The sequence below is a fragment of the Cherax quadricarinatus genome, chromosome 57 (genome assembly GCF_038502225.1).
Source record: "Cherax quadricarinatus isolate ZL_2023a chromosome 57, ASM3850222v1, whole genome shotgun sequence".
NCBI classification, from domain to species: domain Eukaryota; kingdom Metazoa; phylum Arthropoda; class Malacostraca; order Decapoda; family Parastacidae; genus Cherax; species Cherax quadricarinatus.
The window spans coordinates 9,088,699-9,110,358 of record NC_091348.1 but is presented as its reverse complement, the minus strand read 5'-3'; the positions used below and the strand labels follow the sequence as shown (position 1 = coordinate 9,110,358).

Sequence of the window (21,660 nt, the reverse complement as noted above, 5' to 3'; positions counted from 1 at the left end):
AATGCCTAAGCTCGATCAAAAGTTTGTCAGACCTTATCGAGTTGTAGAACATATCTCTGGTAATAAGTATAAGGTTAGAGAAATTAGTACGGGCAAGTACAAAGAATCGCATTTAGATCATATGAAATTAGTATGCGATATTGATGATATTGCTACCCAGACTAATATGACAGATGCTGATAATCCTTTTGACTCTGTACCCTCTACCTCAAATACTCAGTCAGATAACCAACCTGAATGTCGTTACTCCTTGCGTACTCGACAAGTAATGAGAAACCCACAAGTATCTTTTGTAGATACTCGTTTAGATCTCCCTCAGTCAAGGCATGTGTTAGCCATTGCAGAGGAATTCGGTCCTCCCAGAGATGATAACCATTCTGCATATGTAAACCTCACCCTTGCAGAATTGGGTTTAACCCTTTGAGGGTTTTCGTCGTACTAGTACGTCTTACGCGTAGGGGTTTTTGACGTACTAGTACTCATAAATTCTAGCGGCCTCAAATCTAGTGGGAGAAAGCTGGTAGGCCTTCATATGAAAGAATGGGTCTATGTGGTCAGTGTGCACAGTCTAAAAAAAATCCTGCAGCACACAGTGCATAATGAGAAAAAAAAAACTTTGACCATTTTTTTTTTAATAAATCAGCGACTTTGCAGTGTATTTTCGTATGGTATTTATTGCTGTATTCTAGTTTTCTTGGTCTCATTTTATAGAATGGAAGACATACTACAGAAATTGAGATGATTTTGACTGGTTTTACAAAGAAAGGTGCCTTGAAATTGAGCTCAAAGTAGCAGAAATGTTCGATTTTTACCAAACTTCAAAAGTAAACAAATCGTGCCAAGCGTGCAATACACGTCAACTGTTGAGTCTAATATTCTTTCACAAGTGCACCAATAATATTTATACCATTTTTTACACTAATGCAGTAGTCTGCATAACAGTAAATCTTATATTTTTTGTGAAAATAAAAATTCAAAGTGGAAAGCAAAAGAATATAAGAGGGGCCTTGAGACATGACTAATGACTAGAGGAAATGTCATTTTAGTGCCAGGAATGTCTTTCTTGTTTATTCTGGACCCTATTCGGAAATTGGCATCTTTTGAAATTTGTGTGAAATTGGCAAAATTGCTAAATTCTGACCACTGTACTGGATAGTAGAATTTCATAAATGAGTGGTTTCTTGCACCCATTCGATAGAAAAAATGGAGTTCTATCGAAATATTCATGTTTTTTGTCAACTAGTACAGTGAAATTGGCCGAAAATGGGGCTCAAAGTGGGCAAAATTGCCGATGCGTAAACATCGCCGAGACCGCTAACTTTGCGAGAGCATAATTCCGTAAGTTTTCTATCAAATTTCAAACTTTTGGTGTCTTTATGATCGGGAAAAGATTCTCTATCTTTTCATAAGAGAAAATAATTTTTTTTTTTTTAAATTTGGCCGACCCTGAGAACGAGTTTCGGAGAGGGCCTGTCGACCCTCAAAGGGTTAAATGTACATAGTCTGTATAACTAGATGTCCGAGATGAAGTAAATTGTCAACTGTTTGTTATTAACTGATTAGTTTTTTTTCAAAATTTTTTTTTTTCGTGTTCACGTTCCCTCCGTATTCTGAGAATTTGACAGTAATAGTCTGAGTGCACCAGATGCCTTTGCTGTTAATTTCACCTTGTATATATATATTTATTCTTCCTCAGAATCAGTAGAGTGCTTGAATACAGATCGATCGATCAATTCCACCCATATTGTACAATGATTTGTTCTTATAGTTTGTAATGTATTACGTTAACACCCATTACGTAAAACTCATGTTGTAACATCCATTATGATACCATCCATTAGTTCTAAGTTATATATGAATTTGTTATTGTATAGAATCAGCCCAGATCCGCCTGCCTGTTTCAGCCTATAGATAGTAGTGTATGTCGAGACGACATACGTAACATGACCGAGCTGTCAGCATAGTTGCTGATCCCTGTGTTATATAGCATAGCATATTAGTATCATCCATGTGCTTTAGATAGGAGATCCCTTGTAGGCCTGTGACTTTGTGTGATGTCACGGGATGTGCATGTGTACGCTCGTACCTCTGCCCCGGCCTCACTCGGCGTAGACACCCAGGCGAAGACATGCAAGGCACTGGGCTCCAGTTCCCATCATCTCAGTCTGACAATATATGTTACCATCCAACAAGTGTGTCTACCTTCAACCCCCGATATCTCCATTTAAGAACCCCTACGATTTTATCCATTTATCGTAGGGGTTCTTAAATGGAGATATCGGGGGTTGAAGGTAGACACACTTGTTGGATGGTAACATATATTGTCAGACTGAGATGATGGGAACTGGAGCCCAGTGCCTTGCCTGTCTTCGCCTGGGTGTCTACGCCGAGTGAGGCCGGGGCAGAGGTACGAGCGTACACATGCGCATCCCGTGACGTCACACAAAGTCACAGGCCTACAAGGGATCTCCTATCTAAAGCACATGGATGATACTAATATGCTATGCTATATAACACAGGGATCAGCAACTATGCTGACACTGGGTCTGTTTCCGTGCTCCATCCTTGAGTGGAGGTGACCAGACTGGGTGGGTCATTGGGCTAATCTGGGGAGGGTGGGTCATTGGGCTAATCTGGGTGGGGGGGACATGGACCTGCTCCACATTGGTCAGTAGGCCTGTTGCAGTGTTCCTTCTTTCTTATGTTCTTAATACCACTCCTCTCCTCCAGCCCATGAACCAGCAGATCATTTCAAACTTCAAAAAACTCTACACCAAATCAATGTTTCAAAGGTGCTTTAACATAACCTTGGACTCTGAACTGACCCTAAGAGAGTTCTGGAAAAATGAATTCAATATCCTCCATTGCATAAACCTTATAGGTAAGGCTTGGCAGGGAGTGACTTCCAGGAAGATGAACTCGGCTTGGAGAAAATTGTGGCCAGAATATGTCCTCGAGAAAGATTTTGAAGAGTTTGAGGCTGACCCTGAGAACCCTATATCAGTTGTGGAATCTACTGTGGCATTGGGGACGTCCACGGGGATGGAAGTTAGTGGCGAGGATGTGGAAGAGTTGGTGGAGGATCACAATGAAGAGCTAACCACCGAAGAGCTGCTAGACCTTAATCTGCAACAGCAACAGACCACAGCTCAGGAAATTGTTTCAGAGGAGGAGGAAGAGAGAGGGAAGAAGTTGTTTTCTTCAGAGATTAAGATGTGTGCAATGTGGACTAGGATGGAAAAATTTGTGGAGGAACATCACCCTGTATGCGACATGCTCAATGACAATGTCTTGTCTCATTTTAGGCAAAATTTTGAAGAAATGCTAGAAACAGACCTTTCTGGAACAATTTTTTGAGTAACAGGGATCCAGTGACTCTCAAGCTGGCCCTAGTTGCATAAAAAAACTAAGAAGAGAAGTAATCCTGGAAAAGAACTTGGTACCTGAAGTCTTTATGGAACGGGATTCCCCCTTCCAAACAATAGTAACTGTTCCATCTTCTCCCCTCCTCCACACACCAACAACTCTTCACTAAAGGTAAGTGTCAAGTTATTATTGTTTTATTCTTCATGTCCCATTGTTTTCTGTGTAGATAAATGTACATTTAAAAAAAATTATTTTTTTAATACTTTTGCGTGTCTGGAACGAATTAATTTGATTTATGTACATTATTTCTTATGGGGAAAATGTTTTTGAAAATCGTGAATTTTAAGTTTCGGCGGACACTCTCGAATGGATTAATCACGAAATTCAAGGGTCCACTGTACTATACTATATTATAATTTAGTGGTAAATAATCACACACAATATGGTGTAGCATTTCTTCAAGAACCATTAAACTAAAAAAAAAAACTTCAATACTTTACAAGAGCTGAATATTATAAAGAAATAATTATATTATTTATGAAAACTAGCAGATTTAAGTACTGAAAAATACTGTATATTACCTACCTTCTCTGTGGCTAAGCATTCTTCGGTAATTATTTCTAATAATGGGATGGAGTTTCGGTCATTCCTTTTAAACATTTCACGAACAATAGATAAGAGATTCCACATTCCCTCAGGTTCACGTCCCCTCAGTGGCCTTAACAACGATGCCCATTCTGCAGCAACAGGAGGAGCAGTAGAGCTAAGGTAGTTGACATCACTGTAAAAAGAAAACTATTATTTTAGTTGCATTCATCTACCAAGATGAATTTCTTACTATATTTTGAACTTAATTAAATAACTTTGTGAGTATCAAAAGGGTATACAATACTGACAGGTTGGTAAGTAAGATACATAGGCAACAGTTAAGCAACTTTAATCCAAAACGTTTTCCCTACACAGCAGGCTTCTTCAGTTGAGTACAGGAAGTAGGCAAGAGCAGTAGAGATGTGAAGACGATGTAATCAGTCCATCACCCTTGAAGACATAGATTTGAGGTTGTCAGTCCCTCAGCATGGCTGAGGGACTGACAACCTCAAATCTACATCTTCAAGGGTAATGGAATGATTACATCGTCTTCAGATCTCTACTGCTCCTGCCTATTTTCCGTACTCAACTGAAGAAGCCTACTGTGAAGGCGAAACATATCGGATTAAAGATGCCTAACTGTTACCTACGTGTCTTACTTACCAAATAGCTTTGTAATAAGAAAATAGAAGCATGGAAAGTTTAGGTTTATGTGCAAGCAGGGAACACTAAGGGCCATTCCATGATCTATCTATAGATGTCCCCACTTTATGTAATAGATGCACTCATGGCCAATGGAGCACAAAGCAAGTGCATTATAACATGCATGAGACAGATTTGCTTTGAAACTTTACAAGTTCCACATATTTTGTTTCTTAGTTAATTACCAAATGCACTCACACTTTGTGAATGTTCATATCATACATGTAGAAAAAGGTCACATTTTTTTTTGGTAAAGATTAGTCAAGAGCAGTAGATTTATTATTTATGTTCTTGTCATTATATGAGTGGCTGGAAGGCAAGGGGGAAGGAGGCAGGTGACTGTTCAGGGATGGTGGTACATGGGAAGCCAATGAGCTGTGGAGGGAAGCCCCAATCCTCATGGTTTCCCTTCCTACTGTATTTATGTTGTGCTATTACAGGAGGGAAAGAACAGGGTTCGTGTGTCCTAGACGTGATGATGAGGTGCTGCACATCACAAAGCATCATCCATTATGCTCACCACTACCTTCAACACGCTACATTTGCTCACTAAATTTACCGAGTCAAAATGTTTTCTTTCTATTAAAGCCTTCCCAATGAAAATCTTAGATTCACCGGACCAGGTCTCTGCCAGTTGGCAACCCAGCCTTGGCTTCCTATAATGGGAGTGTCTGAGACATTTGTCTGCCATGGGAGGAAGTACAAGTACCACCTCATCTTCTGGGACCTGTTGTCCCCAGGCCTAGCCCCATTCCCCCCCCCCCCCCACTCATGGGAAATGTAGGAAGAAGGCTACGCACCTTCGACTGCCACTAACCCCGCCTCTATGGGCTCAAAGGGTGTGGTACTTAAGAACATAAGAATGTAGGAACACTGCAGAAGGCCTACTGGCCCATGTGAGGCAGGTCCTTATCAAAACGACCTGAGTTGTAAAAGTCAACTAAAATACCAGGAACAATGGGCTAGTAACCCCTTTTCCTGTATAGCTTACTTAAAAGATAAAGAAGAAAGCCATCAAAGTGGGATGTTTGAGTGTGCATGGATGTTGTGCAAATGATAAGAAAGAGATGATTGTGGATGTTATGAATGTGAAGAAGCTGGATGTCCTGGCTTAAGTGAAACAAAGCTGAAGGGGGTAGGAGAGTTTCAGTGGAGAGAAATAAATGGGATTAGGTCAGGGGTTTCAAACAGAGTTAAAGCTAAAGAAGGAGTAGCAATAATGTTGAAGGACAAGTTACGGCAAGAAAAGAGGGAATATAAATGTATAAATTCAAGGATTATGTGGTGTAAAATAAAGGTTGGATGTGAAAAGTGGGTTATAATAAATGTTTATGCACCTGGATAAGAGAGAAGTGTAGAGGAAAGAGAGAAATTTTGGGAAATGTTGAGTGAGTGCATAGGGAGTTTTGAACCAAGTGATAGAGTACTTGTGGTTGGGGATCTCAATACTGAAGTGGGTAAAAATGTTGTGAAGGGAGTAAATGAAATGTTGGGGTGCCAGGGTTAAATGAAAATGGGGAGCCTTCAATTGAGCTACGTGTAGAAAGAGGTTTAGCAATTAGTAATACAGGTCCGCCATCACAAATCCGGCATCATTGGGACCTGTGGTGTGCCGGATTACTGAGTTTGCCAGATTACAGAGTGGTTAGGTTAGAATACACTTAATAAAATTAACCAACTTGACTTACACAAGAAAGCTCACTGAACATCGGCAAAAATCGAACATTTCCACTACTTGGAGCTCAATTTCAAGGTACTTTTTGTCGTGAAACCAATCAAAATCATATCTATTTCTGTAATACAGTGGACCCCTGCCATTCGACAGCCGCAACTTTCATGAAATCCGACTTTCGGCAAGTTTTTTCGGCAAAATTTAGCTTCGTGGTTCGTGATTGGACTCGTGATTCAATGGCCTGTCAGTGTGCACACAAAGCCAGTCTCCCGCACTTTTCACACTCAGTGTGCCATTGTTTACCAGCATGTGACCATCACCCCATGGGTTCATACAACACACTTCATAATAATTCATTTTTTTTGTGCCTGCAACTGCTAAATAAGCCACCATGGGCCCAAAGAAAGCTCCTAGTGCCAGCTCTATGGTAAAGAAGGTGAGAAACATGATAGAATTCAAGAAAAAACTCAAAGCAAAGTAATAAAGTAGAGGAGGAAGAGAGAGGGGAGAATGTGCCTTCTGCAGTGATTCAGTGATTCTACAATATGTATGATACCAAAGCAGCAGGTATTGATAAAGGCTATAGCTCCAGCCAGTGATAAAGTGTAGAATTAACAGTGTAGCAAGTAAGTTAAGTGAGTAAGCAATAGAAAAACAACATGAGAGTAACTCTCCAATGTTGTTCGATGTGTATAGGACCGCTGAACATACACCGCCCTGCTATCTTCCACCAACCTAAACCTATGCCAACATCATCTTCATCAAACTAACTAATTAAACTAACATCTCCTCCATGGTAAGTGTAAATATAAAAGTGTAAGTATATAAGTAAATATGTGTTTTTTTTTATTAGCACACTGGCTGATTCCCACCAAGGCAGGGTGGCCCGAAAAAGAAAAACTTTCACCATCACTCACTCCATCACTGTCTTGCCAGAAGGGTGCTTTACACTACAGTTTTTAAACTGTAACATTAACATCCCTCCTTCAGAGTGCAGGCACTGTACTTCCCATCTCCAGGGCTCAAGTTCGGCCTGCCGGTTTCCCTGAATCCCTTCATAAATGTTACTTTGCTCACACTCCAACAGCACGTCAAGTATTAAAAACCATTTGTCTCCATTCACTCCTGTCAAACACGCTCACGCATGCCCGCTGGAAGTCCAAGCCCCTCGCACACAAAACCTCCTTTACCCCCTCCCTCCAACCTTTCCTAGGCCGACCCCTACCCCGCCTTCCTTCCACTACAGACTGATACACTCTTGAAATCATTCTGTTTCACTCCATTCTCTCTACATGTCCGAACCACCTCAACAACCCTTCCTCAGCCCTCTGGACAACAGTTTTGGCAATCCCGCACCTCCTCCTAACTTCCAAACTACGAATTGCCCTCAGACATGACATCTCCACTGCCTCCAGCCTTCTCCTTGCTGCAACATTCATCACCCATGCTTCACACCCATATAAGAGTGTTGGTAAAACTATACTCTCATACATTCCCCTCTTTGCCTCCAAGGACAAAGTTCTTTGTCTCCACAGATTCCTAAGTGCACTGCTCACCCTTTTCCCCTCATCAATTCTATGATTCACCTCATCTTTCATAGACCCATCTGCTGACACGTCCGTAGACAGCCTGTACTGTCTGCACAGACAGCCCATGCTGTCTGCCAGCTTAGTTCATATTTCGCGCCACTCAGTGTTGCCCTCTGTAGCCAGGCCTTTCGGTGGGCATGCCAGCCTGCCTGCCCTTGCAGGCAGTTGTTTGCCCGGAGAGAGGAAGGAGAGGTATGAAGTCATCTTCACTTCATCACCCTACACAACAAGCATCCGTCTCTCAACAAGTTATCCTGATGTCGTGTCTGCACGTTTGAGAACCCAGACACAGGTACAAGCAGGATCCAGGCCGAAATTTAACGAAATTCTCCGAGAATTGTAAGTGACCCCACGCTACAGTGTCCCACGCTGTTTCTCAAGTCACGTGTTCAGCATCACTTGTATGTTGCTGTTGTTGTTCAGCTCAGCAAAGCTGTTTCAGCAAGCCAGAGGTGAGTTTTGTGGTGATTTCTGCGTCCAGTGTGAGCTTCTCCACGTGTTTGTGGGTGGGGGAGGAGGAGAGGAAGTGGCCGTTCCTCACCTTGCCCATGCTCGCCCTACTCGCACCTCACCAGCCTACCATACACCACTCACCACTGCTCACTCCCTCTGCTGTGTTTTCTGCTGTTTTTCGTGTGATTCATTGCCAGAGCTGTGTATCCGAGTGCCCGAGGCCACTCGAAGCTACGTGGATCAGCATGCCACGTAGATCACGACGCCACGTGGATCCCAACGCCACGTGGGTGTGGGCGATGTCACGTGTATCTACAAGCCAGGTGAGTTACCAGATGTCCCAGGCCACATGCTGTGGTCTGCTGCCCGCATCACATTGATGTCACCGACGATGCTGCCCGACTTCATGACGTCATGATGTCTGCTGACGTCACCTCACGATGTCTGCCTGACGTCACCTCGAGATGTCTGCTGACGTCACCTCGCGACATCACGCCTGACATCACATGATGTCACCATCGAGTGTTTCAGTAATTATTTCAGTATTGTCGAGAAGATTGAGAGAAGATATATGTCGTGTGTTAATTCCTCTCAGTCAGTGTTCTCACATGTTAGTGTACCGCATGTACCGCAGTGTGTTTAAAGTTTCCGTGTGTCCAGTGAGGTCTGAGCCAGACCTGAGTAGCACCACTGTGCTAAGTCACCCGATGTGACCAGTACGTTTGACAGCTGATGTCAAGTCAGCCCCCGAGTGACCGAGCCCTCTTGTACAGAAAGCTTTTATGCTCATCACTCGTGATGTTCTGCAGAATCATACCTGCTACGATTCCCATCGAGATTTGTTTCACTTCACCTCCAGACCTTCAGAGTGCAGTTATATGTATAGAAACAAGTCTGGGGATGCTTAGACTAACCTCTGCTATAACTCCAACTGTCGAGAGAATGACACGCTGTCAGTCTCGTGTCACAAGCTTCAGTGAGCAGCCTGCACAAAGAAGATGTCACTTTGACTGCTAGCTCTCTCACTGCAGTCTGGTGTATGATGTTACGACTCCCAGATGTTTCGCCACGACTCGCTCCACAACTCGCTCCACGCTCACCGGCAGTGACAGCCCAGTGACAGTACCAGTCGAGAAGTGTCCTCCTGAGTCGCTTGCCAGAAGTCCTGCCCAGTTGCCGAGTTTTGTCGACGCCTCACTCGAGGGCACCAGCATGTCGTGCCCCAGGTTGAGTGAACCCTGCAGCAACTCCTACGATGACTGCTTCACCGTTCCAGAGGAGACCGTACCCTGTTATGTCACAGCTCAGCAGCAGCGATGTCTCCTGTGATGCAGTATCTGTCCAGACGCAGGAAGGCGTGCAGTGATGCCCTTCGACGCTCACTGCCTTTGACCACGATGTTTAGCACACCCCACATGTTTTTTTCTTCCCTCCCTGTAGGAAGTTTTTTTTTTCCATGTCCATATGTATATATATGTTTTTATTTTGTGTTCTGTGCCCTGTTCCTACGAGAGAGAGACCGAGCTCCTTTTACCACCAGTATTGTCGCGTCGGGACGACGCGCGGTAGGTGGCCGAGCGTATGTAGACAGCCTGTACTGTCTGCACAGACAGCCCATGCTGTCTGTCAGCTTAGTTCATATTTCGCGCCACTCAGTGTTGCCCTCTGTAGCCAGGCCTCTCGGTGGGCATGCCAGCCTGCCTGCCCTTGCCTCTGCCTCACTCACACAGCGGCCTAGCAGCAAGACACAAGTACTAGTAGCTCTCTCTCGTGGGATGGCCCTTCCTGGGCCATGGGCACAACACAAGCCTGTGTACCCACCAGGACAATTTAAATAAACAAGGAAGCCTCCGAAGACACGTATCATTTGAACCCCACTACCATACTACCAAATAATCCCGTTATACGTCCACTCCCAAATATCTGAATACATTCACCTCCTCCATACTCTCTCCCTCCAATCTGATATCCAATCTTTCATCACCTAATCTTTTTGTTATCCTCATAACCTTACTCTTTCCTGTATTCACTTTTAATTTTCTTCTTTTACATACCCTACCAAATTCATCCACCAACCTCTGCAACTTCTCTTCAGAATCTCCCAAGAGCAGTGTCATCAGCAAAGAGCAACTGTGACAACTCCCACTTTATGTGTGATTCTTTATCTTTTAACTCCACGCCTCTTGCCAAGACCCTCGCATTTACTTCTCTTACAACCCCATCTATAAATATATTAAACAACCACGGTGACATCACACATCCTTGTCTAAGGCCTACTTTTACTGGGAAATAATCTCCCTCTTTCCTACATACCCTAACTTGAACCTCATTATCCTCGTAAAAACTCTTCACTGCTTTCAGTAACCTACCTCCTATACCATACACCTGCAACATCTGCCACATTGCCCCCCTATCCACCCTGTCATATGCCTTTTCCAAATCCATAAATGCCACAAAAACCTCTTTAGCCTTATCTAAATACTGTTCACTTATATGTTTCACTGTCAACACCTGGTCCACATACCCCCTACTTTTCCTAAAGCCTCCTTGTTTATCTGCTATCTTATTCTCCGTCTTACTCTTAATTCTTTCAATAATGACTACCATACACTTTACCAGGTATACTCAACAGACTTATCCCCCTATAATTTTTGCACTCTCTTTTGTCCCCTTTGCCTTTATACAAAGGAACTATGCATGCTCTCTGCCAATCCCTAGGTACCTTACCCTCTTCCATACATTTATTAAATAATAGCACCAACCACTCCAAAACTATATCCCCGCCTGCTTTTAACATTTCTATCTTTATCCCATCAATCCCAGCTGCCTTACCCCCTTTCATTTTACCTACTGCCTCACGAACTTCCCCCACACTCACAACTGGCTCTTCCTCACTCCTACAAGATGTTATTCCTCCTTGCCCTATACGTGCATGAAATCACAGCTTCCCTATCTTCATCAACATTTAACAATTCCTCAAAATATTCCCTCCATCTTCCCAATACCTCTAGCTCTCCATTTAATAACTCTCCTCTCCTATTTTTAACTGACAAATCCATTTGTTCTCTAGGCTTCCTTAACTTGTTAATCTCACTCCAAAACTTTTTCTTATTTTCAACAAAATTTGTTGATAACATCTCACCCACTCTCTCATTTGCTCTCTTTTTACATTGCTTTACCACTCTCTTAACCTCTCTCTCTTTCTCCATATACTCTTCCCTCCTTGCATCACTTCTACTTTGTAAAATCTTCTCATATGCTAACTTTTTCTCCCTTACTACTCTCTTTACATCATCATTCCACCAATCGCTCCTCTTCCCTCCCGCACCCACTTTCCTGTAACCACAAACTTCTGCTGAACACTCTAACACTACATTTTTAAACCTACCCCATACCTCTTTGACCCCATTGCCTATGCTCTCATTAGCCCATCTATCCTCCAATAGCTGTTTATATCTTACCCTAACTGCCTCCTCTTTTAGTTTATAAACTTTCACCTCTCTCTTCCCTGATGCTTCTATTCTCCTTGTATTCCATCTACCTTTTACTCTCAGTGTAGCTACAACTAAAAAGTGATCTGATATATCTGTGGCCCTTCTATAAACATGTACATCCTGAAGTCTATTAAACAGTCTTTTATCTACCAATACATAATCCAACAAACTACTGTCATTTCGCCCTACATCATATCTTGTATACTTATTTATCCTCTTTCTCTTAAAATATGTATTACCTATAACTAAACCCCTTTCTATACAAAGTTCAATCAAAGGGCTCCCATTATCATTTACACCTGGCACCCCAAACTTACCTACCACACCGTCTCTATAAGTTTCTCCTACTTTAGCATTCAGGTCCCCTACCACAATTACTCTCTCACTTGGTTCAAAGGTTCCAATACATTCACTTAACATCTCCCAAAATCTCTCTCTCTCTCTCCTCTACATTCCTCTCTTCTCCAGGTGCATACACGCTTATTATGACCCACTTTTCGCATCCAACCTTTACTTTAATCCACATAATCCTTGAATTTGCAAATTCATATTCTGTTTTCTCCTTCCATAACTGATCCTTCAACATTACTGCTACCCCTTTCTTAGCTCTAACTCTCTCAGATACTCCAGATTTAATCCCATTTATTTCCCCCCACCGAAACTCCCCTACCCCCTTCAGCTTTGTTTCGCTTAGGGCCAGGACATCCAACTTCTTTTCATTCATAACATCAGCAGAAATATGTCACTCTTGAATTTTTTGGGTTATCCTGGGTACTTTACACATATGCTGCTATGTATGATAATCTACGTATGTAACTGTAGTTGTGTATACCTGAATAAACTTACTTATTTATAAATTAAAATGTAAATATTTCTTATTTATAAATTACATACATTGTTTAAGTGTGGTGGTGGTGGCCAAAACCTCCACCGCCACCAACACGGCTTCTCTCAGTGGTGGCCCTTAAACAACACTTACACCATTTAATCCTCTCATACATTATAACATATTTTATTCATTCTAGAGTATATATCATGTTTCTATGTTATTAATATTGTTTATAATGTCATATTAGATGAATTGTGATAGGTAAGTAAGTCGTAGAGATGATATTAGCGTCATATTGAAGCATAATAAACTCGCCTTCCTCTTGCCTCCTTCCTTCCTCCTACACCAAAAAGAATTAATAAAGGTTAAGTGTGATGTTAAATGTTCATTTATCCATTTTATTAGTGCTTTATATTTATTTGTCATTGTTTTCTGTATGTAAATCTATATTTAACCCTTTGAGGGTTTCGGCCATACTAGTACGGCTTACGACCCATGGTTTTTGACGTACTAGTACGCCTAAATTCTAGCGCCCTCAAATCTAGTGGGAGAAAGCTGGTAGGCCTACATATGAAAGAATGGGTCTATGTGGTCAGTGTGCACAGTATAAAAAAAATCCTGCAGCACACAGTGCATAATGAGAAAAAAAAAACTTTGACCGTTTTTTTGGAATAAAACAGCAACTTTGCCCTGTATTTTTGTATGGTATTTATTGTTGTATTCTAGTTTTCTTGGTCTCATTTTATAGAATGGAAGACATATTACAGAAATTGAGATGATTTTGACTGGTTTTACAATGAAAAGTACCTTGAAATTGAACTCAAAGTAGCAGAAATGATCAATTTTTACCAAAGTTCAAAAGTAAACAAATCATGCCAAGCGTCCAATACACATCAACTGGTGAGTCAAATATTCTTTCGCAAGTGTGCCAATATTATTTATACCATTTTTTACACTAATGCAGTAGTTTGCATAACAGTAAATCTTCTATTTTTTGTGAGAATAAAAATTCAAAGTGGAAATCAATAGAATGTAAGAGGGGCCTTGAGACGTGACTAATGAACAAAGGAAATGTCATTTTAGTGCCAGGAATGTCTTTCTTGTTTATTCTGGACCCTATTCGGAAATTGGCATCTTTTGAAATTTGTGTGAAATTGGCAAAATTGCTAAAATCTGACCACTGTACTGGATAGTTGAAATTGGTAAATGGGTGGTTTCTTTCACTCATTCGATAGAAAAAATGGAGTTCTAGCGAAATTTTCATGTTTTTTGTCAACTAGTACAGTGGAATTGGCCGAAAATGGAGCTCAAAGTGGGCAAAATCGCCGATGTGTAAACATCGCCGAGACCACTAACTTCGCGAGAGCATAATTCCGTAAGTTTTCCATCAAATTTCATACTTTTGGTGTCATTATGATCGGGAAAAGATCCTCTATCTTTTCAAAAGAATTTTTTTTTTTTAATTTGGCCGACCCTGAGAACGAGTCTCGGAGAGGGCCTGTCGACCCTCAAAGGGTTAATCTTTAAAAAAAAATTATTTTTTGTTAATACTTTTTGGCTGTCTGAAATGGATTAATTGGGTTTCCATTATTTCTTATGGGGAAAATAGATTTGCCAACCGTGAATTTCGCCAGTCGGCAGACTCTCTGGAACGGATTAATCACGAAACTCGGGGGTCCACTGTATACAGTGGACCCCCGCATACCGGACGCATCGCATACCGTACAATCCGCATACCGGACGGTTTGATCACAAAAATTTTGCCTCGCATACCGCCCAAAAACCCGCTCACCGCCCTTCGTCCGAGACGCGTCCAATGTGCGGCCTGAGCCACGCTCACATGTTCCGCCGGTGGCATTGTTTACCAGCCAGCCTCCGCTGTAACATCCAAGCATACAATCGGAACATGTCGTATTATTACAGTGTTTTTGGTGATTTTTTCTGGAAAATAAGTGACCATGGGCCCCAAGAAAGCTTCTAGTGCCAACCCTACAGCAATAAGGGTGAGAATTACTATGGAGATGAAGAAAAAGATCATTGATAAGTATGAAAGTGTAGTGCGTGTCTCCGAGCTGGCCAGGTTGTATAATAAACCCCAATCAACCATCGCTACTATTGGTGGTACAGCTGCTGCTGCTGCTGTACCACTGTCAGCTGCTGCTGCACTGTCAGCTGCTGCTGCACTGTCAGCTGCTGCTGCTGTACCACCGTCAGCTGCTGCTGCTGCTGTAGTACCGTCTGCTGCTGCTGTAGCATCGTCTGCTGCTGCTGTAGCATCGTCTGCTGCTGCTGTAGCATCGTCTGCTGCTGCTGTAGCATCGTCTGTTGCTGCTGTAGCATCGTCTGTTGCTGCTGTACCACCGTCAGCTGCTGCTGCTGCTGTAGCATCGTCTGCTGCTGCTGCTGCTGTAGCATCGTCTGCTGCTGCTGTAGCATCGTCTGCTGCTGCTGTAACATCGTCAGTTGCTGCTGTAGCATCGTCTGCTGCTGCTGTAGCATCGTCTGTTGCTGCTGTAGCATCGTCTGTTGCTGCTGTACCACCGTCAGCTGCTGCTGCTGCTGTAGCATCGTCTGCTGCTGCTGCTGTAGCATCGTCTGCTGCTGCTGTAACATCGTCAGTTGCTGCTGTAGCATCGTCTGCTGCTGCTGTAGCATCGTCTGTTGCTGCTGTAGCATCGTCAGCTGCTGCTGCTGCTGTAGCATCGTCTGCTGCTGCTGTAACATCGTCTGTTGCTGCTGTACCACCGTCAGCTGCTGCTGCTGCTGTAGCATCGTCTGCTGCTGCTGTAACATCGTCAGTTGCTGCTGTAGCATCGTCTGCTGCTGCTGTAGCATAGTCTGTTGCTGCTGTAGCATCGTCTGTTGCTGCTGTACCACCGTCAGCTGCTGCTGCTGCTGTAGCATCGTCTGCTGCTGCTGTAGCACCGTTGTTGGTGTGGCTTATTGAGAATACCAAGAAACAATTAACCCCAGAGGATTTGCCACCCAGGATAACCCAAAAAAGTCAGTGTCATCGAAGACTGTCTAACTTATTTCCATTGGGGTCCTTAATCTTGTCTCCCAGGATGCAACCCACACCAGTCGACTAACACCCAGGTGAACAGGGAAAAATGCCTGGAACTAGTGCTCATATTGGTGAATTTAGAGCCAGCAAAGGATGGTTTGAGAGATTTAAGAATCGTAGTGGCATACGCAGTGTGATAAGGCCTGTTCTGGAAGAAAATACCAAACAGGACCTACAGTACTCAGGAGGAAAAGGCACTCCCAGGACACAGTGTCTCATCAGTCATTGCTACATCTTCAATAAAGGTAAGTGTCATTTATTCTTCATTTAGTAGAGTAGTACATGCACAATATATATTGTGCATGTACTACTCTACTATTGTGCATGTATCCTTCTCTTTGTGTGTAGGAAAATGTATATTTCACGTGGTAAAAATTTTTTTTTCATACTTTTGGGTGTCTTGCACGGATTAATTTGATTTCCATTATTTCTTATGGGGAAAATTCATTCGCATACCGAACATTTCGCATAACAGCCAGCCCTCTTGCACGGATTAAGGTCGCTATGCGGGGGTCCACTGTATCTTCCATTCTATCAAATGAGACCAAAAATAATGAGAATAGAACCACAAACACCATACAAAAATATACTGCAAAGAGGCAGCTAATGACTAAGAACTGAACTCCCTTATTTATTGTCCTTTTTTTTTTTTCATTTTTGGTGTACGTTAAGAAGCATCTTTCCATCATACACTGCCCAAGTTCAATAAGATAGCCAAACACAGACCCCAACTTATGCCTAGAACAGATTAACTCTGTGGCACTCAATGTATGCTCAAGGCTTATTCCTTTGAGAAAAAGGAGACGGAGATGTAAAATAGAAAGAGACAGGCGCTCCCTTTACAGGGGACTGAAAAGAATAACAGAGCGGCTAAAAGAGGCCAATATATCTGAAATGCGCAGGGAGACACTGGTCAGAGAAATAGGAAACATCGAACTAAAGCTAAAGGAATCTTATAGGAGTCAGGAATTGCGGGAAGAACTTAAAGCCATAAATGAAATCAAAAGAAACCCAAAGTACTTCTTTTCTTATGCCAAATCAAAGTTGAGAACAACATCCAGTATTGGTCCCCTACTTAAACAAGATGGGTCCTACACAGATGACAGCAAGGAAATGAGTGAGCTTCTCAAGTCCCAATATGACTCAGTTTTTAGCAAGCCGCTAACCAGACCGAGAGTCGAAGATCTAAATGAATTTTTATGAGAGAGCCACAGAATTTGGAAAACACAAGCCTATCTGATGTTATCCTGATGCCAAATGACTTCAAACAGGCAATAATTGACATGCTCATGCACTCTGCCCCAGACTGCAAGAAGCCCCTATCACGTGCTTTTACCATCCTATGGAGAGGGAGCATGGACACGGGGGTCGTCCCACAGTTACTAAAAACAACAGACATAGCCCCACCCCACAAAAGGAACAGTAAAGCAATAGCAAAGAACTACAGACCAATAGCACTAACATCCCATATCATAAAAATCTTTGAAAGGTTCCTAAGAAGCAAGATTGCCACCCATCTCGATACCCATCAATTACAAAACCCAGGGCAACGTGGGTTTAGAGCAGGTCGCTCCTGTCTGTCCCTACTACTGCATCACTATGACAAGGTCCTAGATGCACTAGAAGATAAAAAGAATGCAGATGTAATATATACAGACTTTGCAAAAGCCTTAGACAAGTGTGACCATGGCATAATAGTGCACAAAATGCGTGCTAAAGGAATAACAGGAAAAGTTGGTAGATGGATCTATAATTTCCTCACAAACAGAACACAAAGAGTAGTAGTCAACAGAGTAAAGTCTGAGGCGGCTACGGTGAAAAGCTCTGTTCCACAAGGCACAGTATTCGCTCCCATCTTGTTTCTCATCCTCATATCTGACATAGACAAGGATGTCAGCCACAGCACCGTGTCTTCCTTTGCAGATGACACCCAAATCTGAATGACAGTGTCTTCCATTGCAGACACTGCAAGGCTCCAGGCAGACATCAACCAAATCTTTCAATGGGCTGCAGAAAACAATATGAAGTTCAACAATGAGAAATTTCGATTACTCAGATATGGTAAACATGAGGAAATTAAAACTTCATCAGAGTACAAAACAAATTCAGGCCACGAAATAGAGCAAAAAACCAACGTTAAAGACCTGAGAGTGATCATGTTGGAGGATCTCACCTTCAAGGACTATAACATTGTATCAATCGCATCTGCTAGAAAAATGACAGGATGGATAATGAGAACCTTCAAAACTAGGGATGCCAAGCCCATGATGACACTCTTCAGGTCACTTGTTCTATCTAGGCTAGAATACTGCTGCACACTAACAGCACCTTTCAAGACAGGTGAAATTGCTGACCTAGAAAATGCACAGAGAACCTTCATGGCGCGCATAACGGAGATAAAACACCTTAATTACTGGGAGCGCTTGAAGTTCCTGAACCTGTACTCCCTGGAATGCAGGCGGGAGAGATACATGATTATATATACCTGGAAAATCCTAGAGGGACTAGAACCGAACTTGCACACGAAAATCACTCACAACGAAATCAAAAGACTCGGCAGACGATTCAACATCCCCCCAATGAAAAGCAGGGGTGTCACTATAAGTGTCAGGGGCCCAAGACTGTTCAACTGCCTCCCAGCATACATAAGGAGGATTACCAATAGACCCCTGGCTGTCTTCAAGCAGGCACTGGACAAGCACCTAAAGTTGGTACCTGACCAGCCAGGCTGTGGCTCGTACGTTGGATTGCGTGCAGCCAGCAGTAACAGCCTGGTTGATCAGGCTCTGATCCACCATGAGGCCTCGTCACAGACCAGGCCGCAGGGGCGTTGACCCCCAGAACTCTCTCCAGGTAAACAAACAACTGAGAAAAAAGAAATATTTACCAAAAATCATATATGGCAAGCCCAAGCCAGGTACTGGAAATAAGTCACTTGGACTTTTTTTGGGTTATCCTAGGTTCTCCATACATACGCTGCTATGTATGATAATTTACGTAACTGTTTTTGTGTATATCTGAATAGACTTATGTATTTACTTACTTCTATTCTGTCAACTGAGTACAAGAAACTGCCCATTTACCTATTTCAACTATCCAATAAAGTGGTCAGAAATTGGCAATTTGGCCAATTTCACACAAATTTCAACAGATGCCAATTTCAAAATAGGGTCCAGAATAAACAATGCAGACATTCCTAGCACTAAAATAACATTTCTGTTCATTAGTCACAGCTCCAGGCCCCTCTTATCATACTCTTGCTTACCATTTGGAATTTTTATTCACACAAAAAATAGAAGATTTACTGTTATGCAGACTACTGCATTACAAGTCTCCCACAACATTCGCATTTTCCACTTTTGCGAGCTTTGAACATTCGCGAAATCCCAGCCGCCCAATCATATTTAAAAAACATCATTACATACGTTAGGAATTGCGGCGGTGGCAGAGTTTGTTTGAAGATAGGACAAGATAGTCCTTCAATATGACACTAATATCAATTCTACAGCTTATTTATCTATCACAATTCATCTAATATGACATAATAAACAATATTAATAACATAGAAACATGACATATACTCATTATACGTATACGTCATATACGTCATATACATATACGTCATTATGTCACGAGTGTTGTGTTGGTGTTGTTGGGTGTATAAGGGCCACTGAGACATAAGCCTTACATAGTGGTGGTAGAGGCGGTATAGACTAGAGACGGCGGTGTTGTCAGTCGCCCTATATAACTCCAATAACACTGGAGGAGTTAGGTTCGTGCTGTCCTTTTTCTATCGATTAATCGCCTAACTTACTACGTTATCAGCCTTTATCAGCTCATGCTGCTTTAGTATCATACGTATCGTAGAATCACTGAATCACTGGAGAAGGCACATTCTCCCCTCTCTCTTCCTCCTCCACTTCGATACTCTGTTATGAGTTCTTTCTTGAATTCTAGTCTTTCTCACCTTCTTTACCAAAGGGCTGGCACTAGTACAATATTTTACGATGTTTTCATGTGTTTTATGATTGTTCATGGTTCAAGAGGTTAACCCTTTCAGGGTCCATGCTGTAGATCTACGGCTTTACGTTGAGGGTCCAAACTGTAGATCTATGCCATGAGCTCAGCTCACTCTGATAAGCTGTGAGTGGTAAATTTGGGACTAGATATGAGAGAATATATCTGTGTGGCATGTGTGTACTACATAAAACAAATCCTGCAGCACACAGTGCATAATGAGAGGAAAAAAAACTGAGACCATAATTTTTTATTAAAACAGCAAATTTGCAGTGTTTTTCCTATGTTTTTTATATTTGTATTTGCAATTTTTTGGTCTCATTTGATAGAATGAAAGATATGTTACAGAAATAGAGATGATTTTGATTGGTTTCGGTATTGAAAATGGCTTGAAACTGAGCTCAAAGTAGCGGAAATGTTAAATTTTTGCCAATGTTCACAAATGTGCTGATATTATTTATACAATTATTACAATATTGCATGACAGTAAATCTTCTATTTTTTGGTTTGAATAAAAATTCATTATATGAATTAAAATCAAAATGGAATTCATTTGTAAAGCCTGAAAATGTAGCTAATAAACAGAGGGAATGTTAGTTTAGTGCCAGGAATGTCTGCATTGTTTATTCTGGACCCTATTTTGAAATTGGAATATTTTGAACTTTGAACTAAATTGGCCAAATTACCAATTTCCAATCACTTTATTTTGTAGTTGAAACAGTTGAGTTGGTGATTTCTTGTGCTCAATCGATAGAATAGAAGTAATAGAAGTGAAATAGCTAAGAATTTGGTTGGCTGGAATAAGGTAATTGGCCTAAAATGGGAGTCAAAGTCAGCAAAATCGCCGGTGCGTAAATATCGCTAGCACATCAAAATTCGCAAGAGCATAATTTAGTCAGTTTTCCATCAAATTTCATACTTCTTGTTTTATTACCTTCAGAAAAAGATTCTCTACCATTTCATAATAAAATTAACAAAATTATTTTTTTTTTAATTCTTGGACACTGGTGTGCACTTTGAAATTTGGCCTCTGGATCCTGAAAGGGTTAAGGAAGCAGTATTGTTAGGCTAAGTAAATGCTATTATTATATTTCCCTGCAATATATTTGGACACCAAACATTCGCGATTTTTCAACATTCGCGAGGTTCTTGATCCCCTAACCGTTGCATATGTGGAGAGTGACCTGTATTGTAATAGTAATTGTATAAATAATGTCAATCCATTCTTGACTGCGTATTGGAATTTGGACTGGCAGACGCAAACGAAGACACTGACGTCATTTGTTTACTTTTGAACATCACTAAAGAATTGAACATTTCTGCTACTTTGAGCTCAATTTCAAGGTACTTTTCATCATGAAAGCAATCAAAATCATATCTATTTCTGTAATATGTCTTCCATTCTATCAAATGAGACCAAAAAATGAGAATACAACCACAAAAACCATACGAATATATACCGCTACTGGGTCATTAATGGCTGAGAAGTGAACTCCGTTATTTATGGTCTGATTTCCTTCATTTTTAGTGTACGTTATGAAGCATCTTTCCATCATACATTGCCCAAGTTTCAATAAGATAGCCCAACAAACAACTGAGAGAAAAAAATAATAATTATAGTAATAATAATATGTAGGTAGTAGGTTGGTAGACAGCAACTGCCCAGGGAGGTACTACCGTCCTGCCAAGTGAGTGTAAAACGAAAGCCTGTAATTGTTTTACATGATGGTAGGATTGCTGGTGTCTTTTGTCTGTCTCATAAACATGCAAGATTTCGGGTACGTCTTGCTATCTCTACTTACACTTAGGTCACACTACACATATGTGTACAAGCATATATATACACACCCCTCTGGGTTTTATTCTATTTTCTTTCTAGTTCTTGT

The 21,660-nt window shown here is 41.7% G+C and overlaps 1 protein-coding gene across 1 annotated transcript in view; it reads right to left on the bottom strand.

The window, feature by feature from the left end:
• Positions 1–21,660, bottom strand: part of Dora (zinc finger SWIM domain-containing dorado) — a 506,090-nt gene that overhangs the window by 429,312 nt on the left and 55,118 nt on the right. Inside the window, exon 7 of the mRNA XM_070097330.1 lies at positions 3,952–4,147. Within this exon, the coding sequence (XP_069953431.1) occupies positions 3,952–4,147 (196 nt within the window). The remainder of the gene's footprint in view (positions 1–3,951; positions 4,148–21,660) is intronic.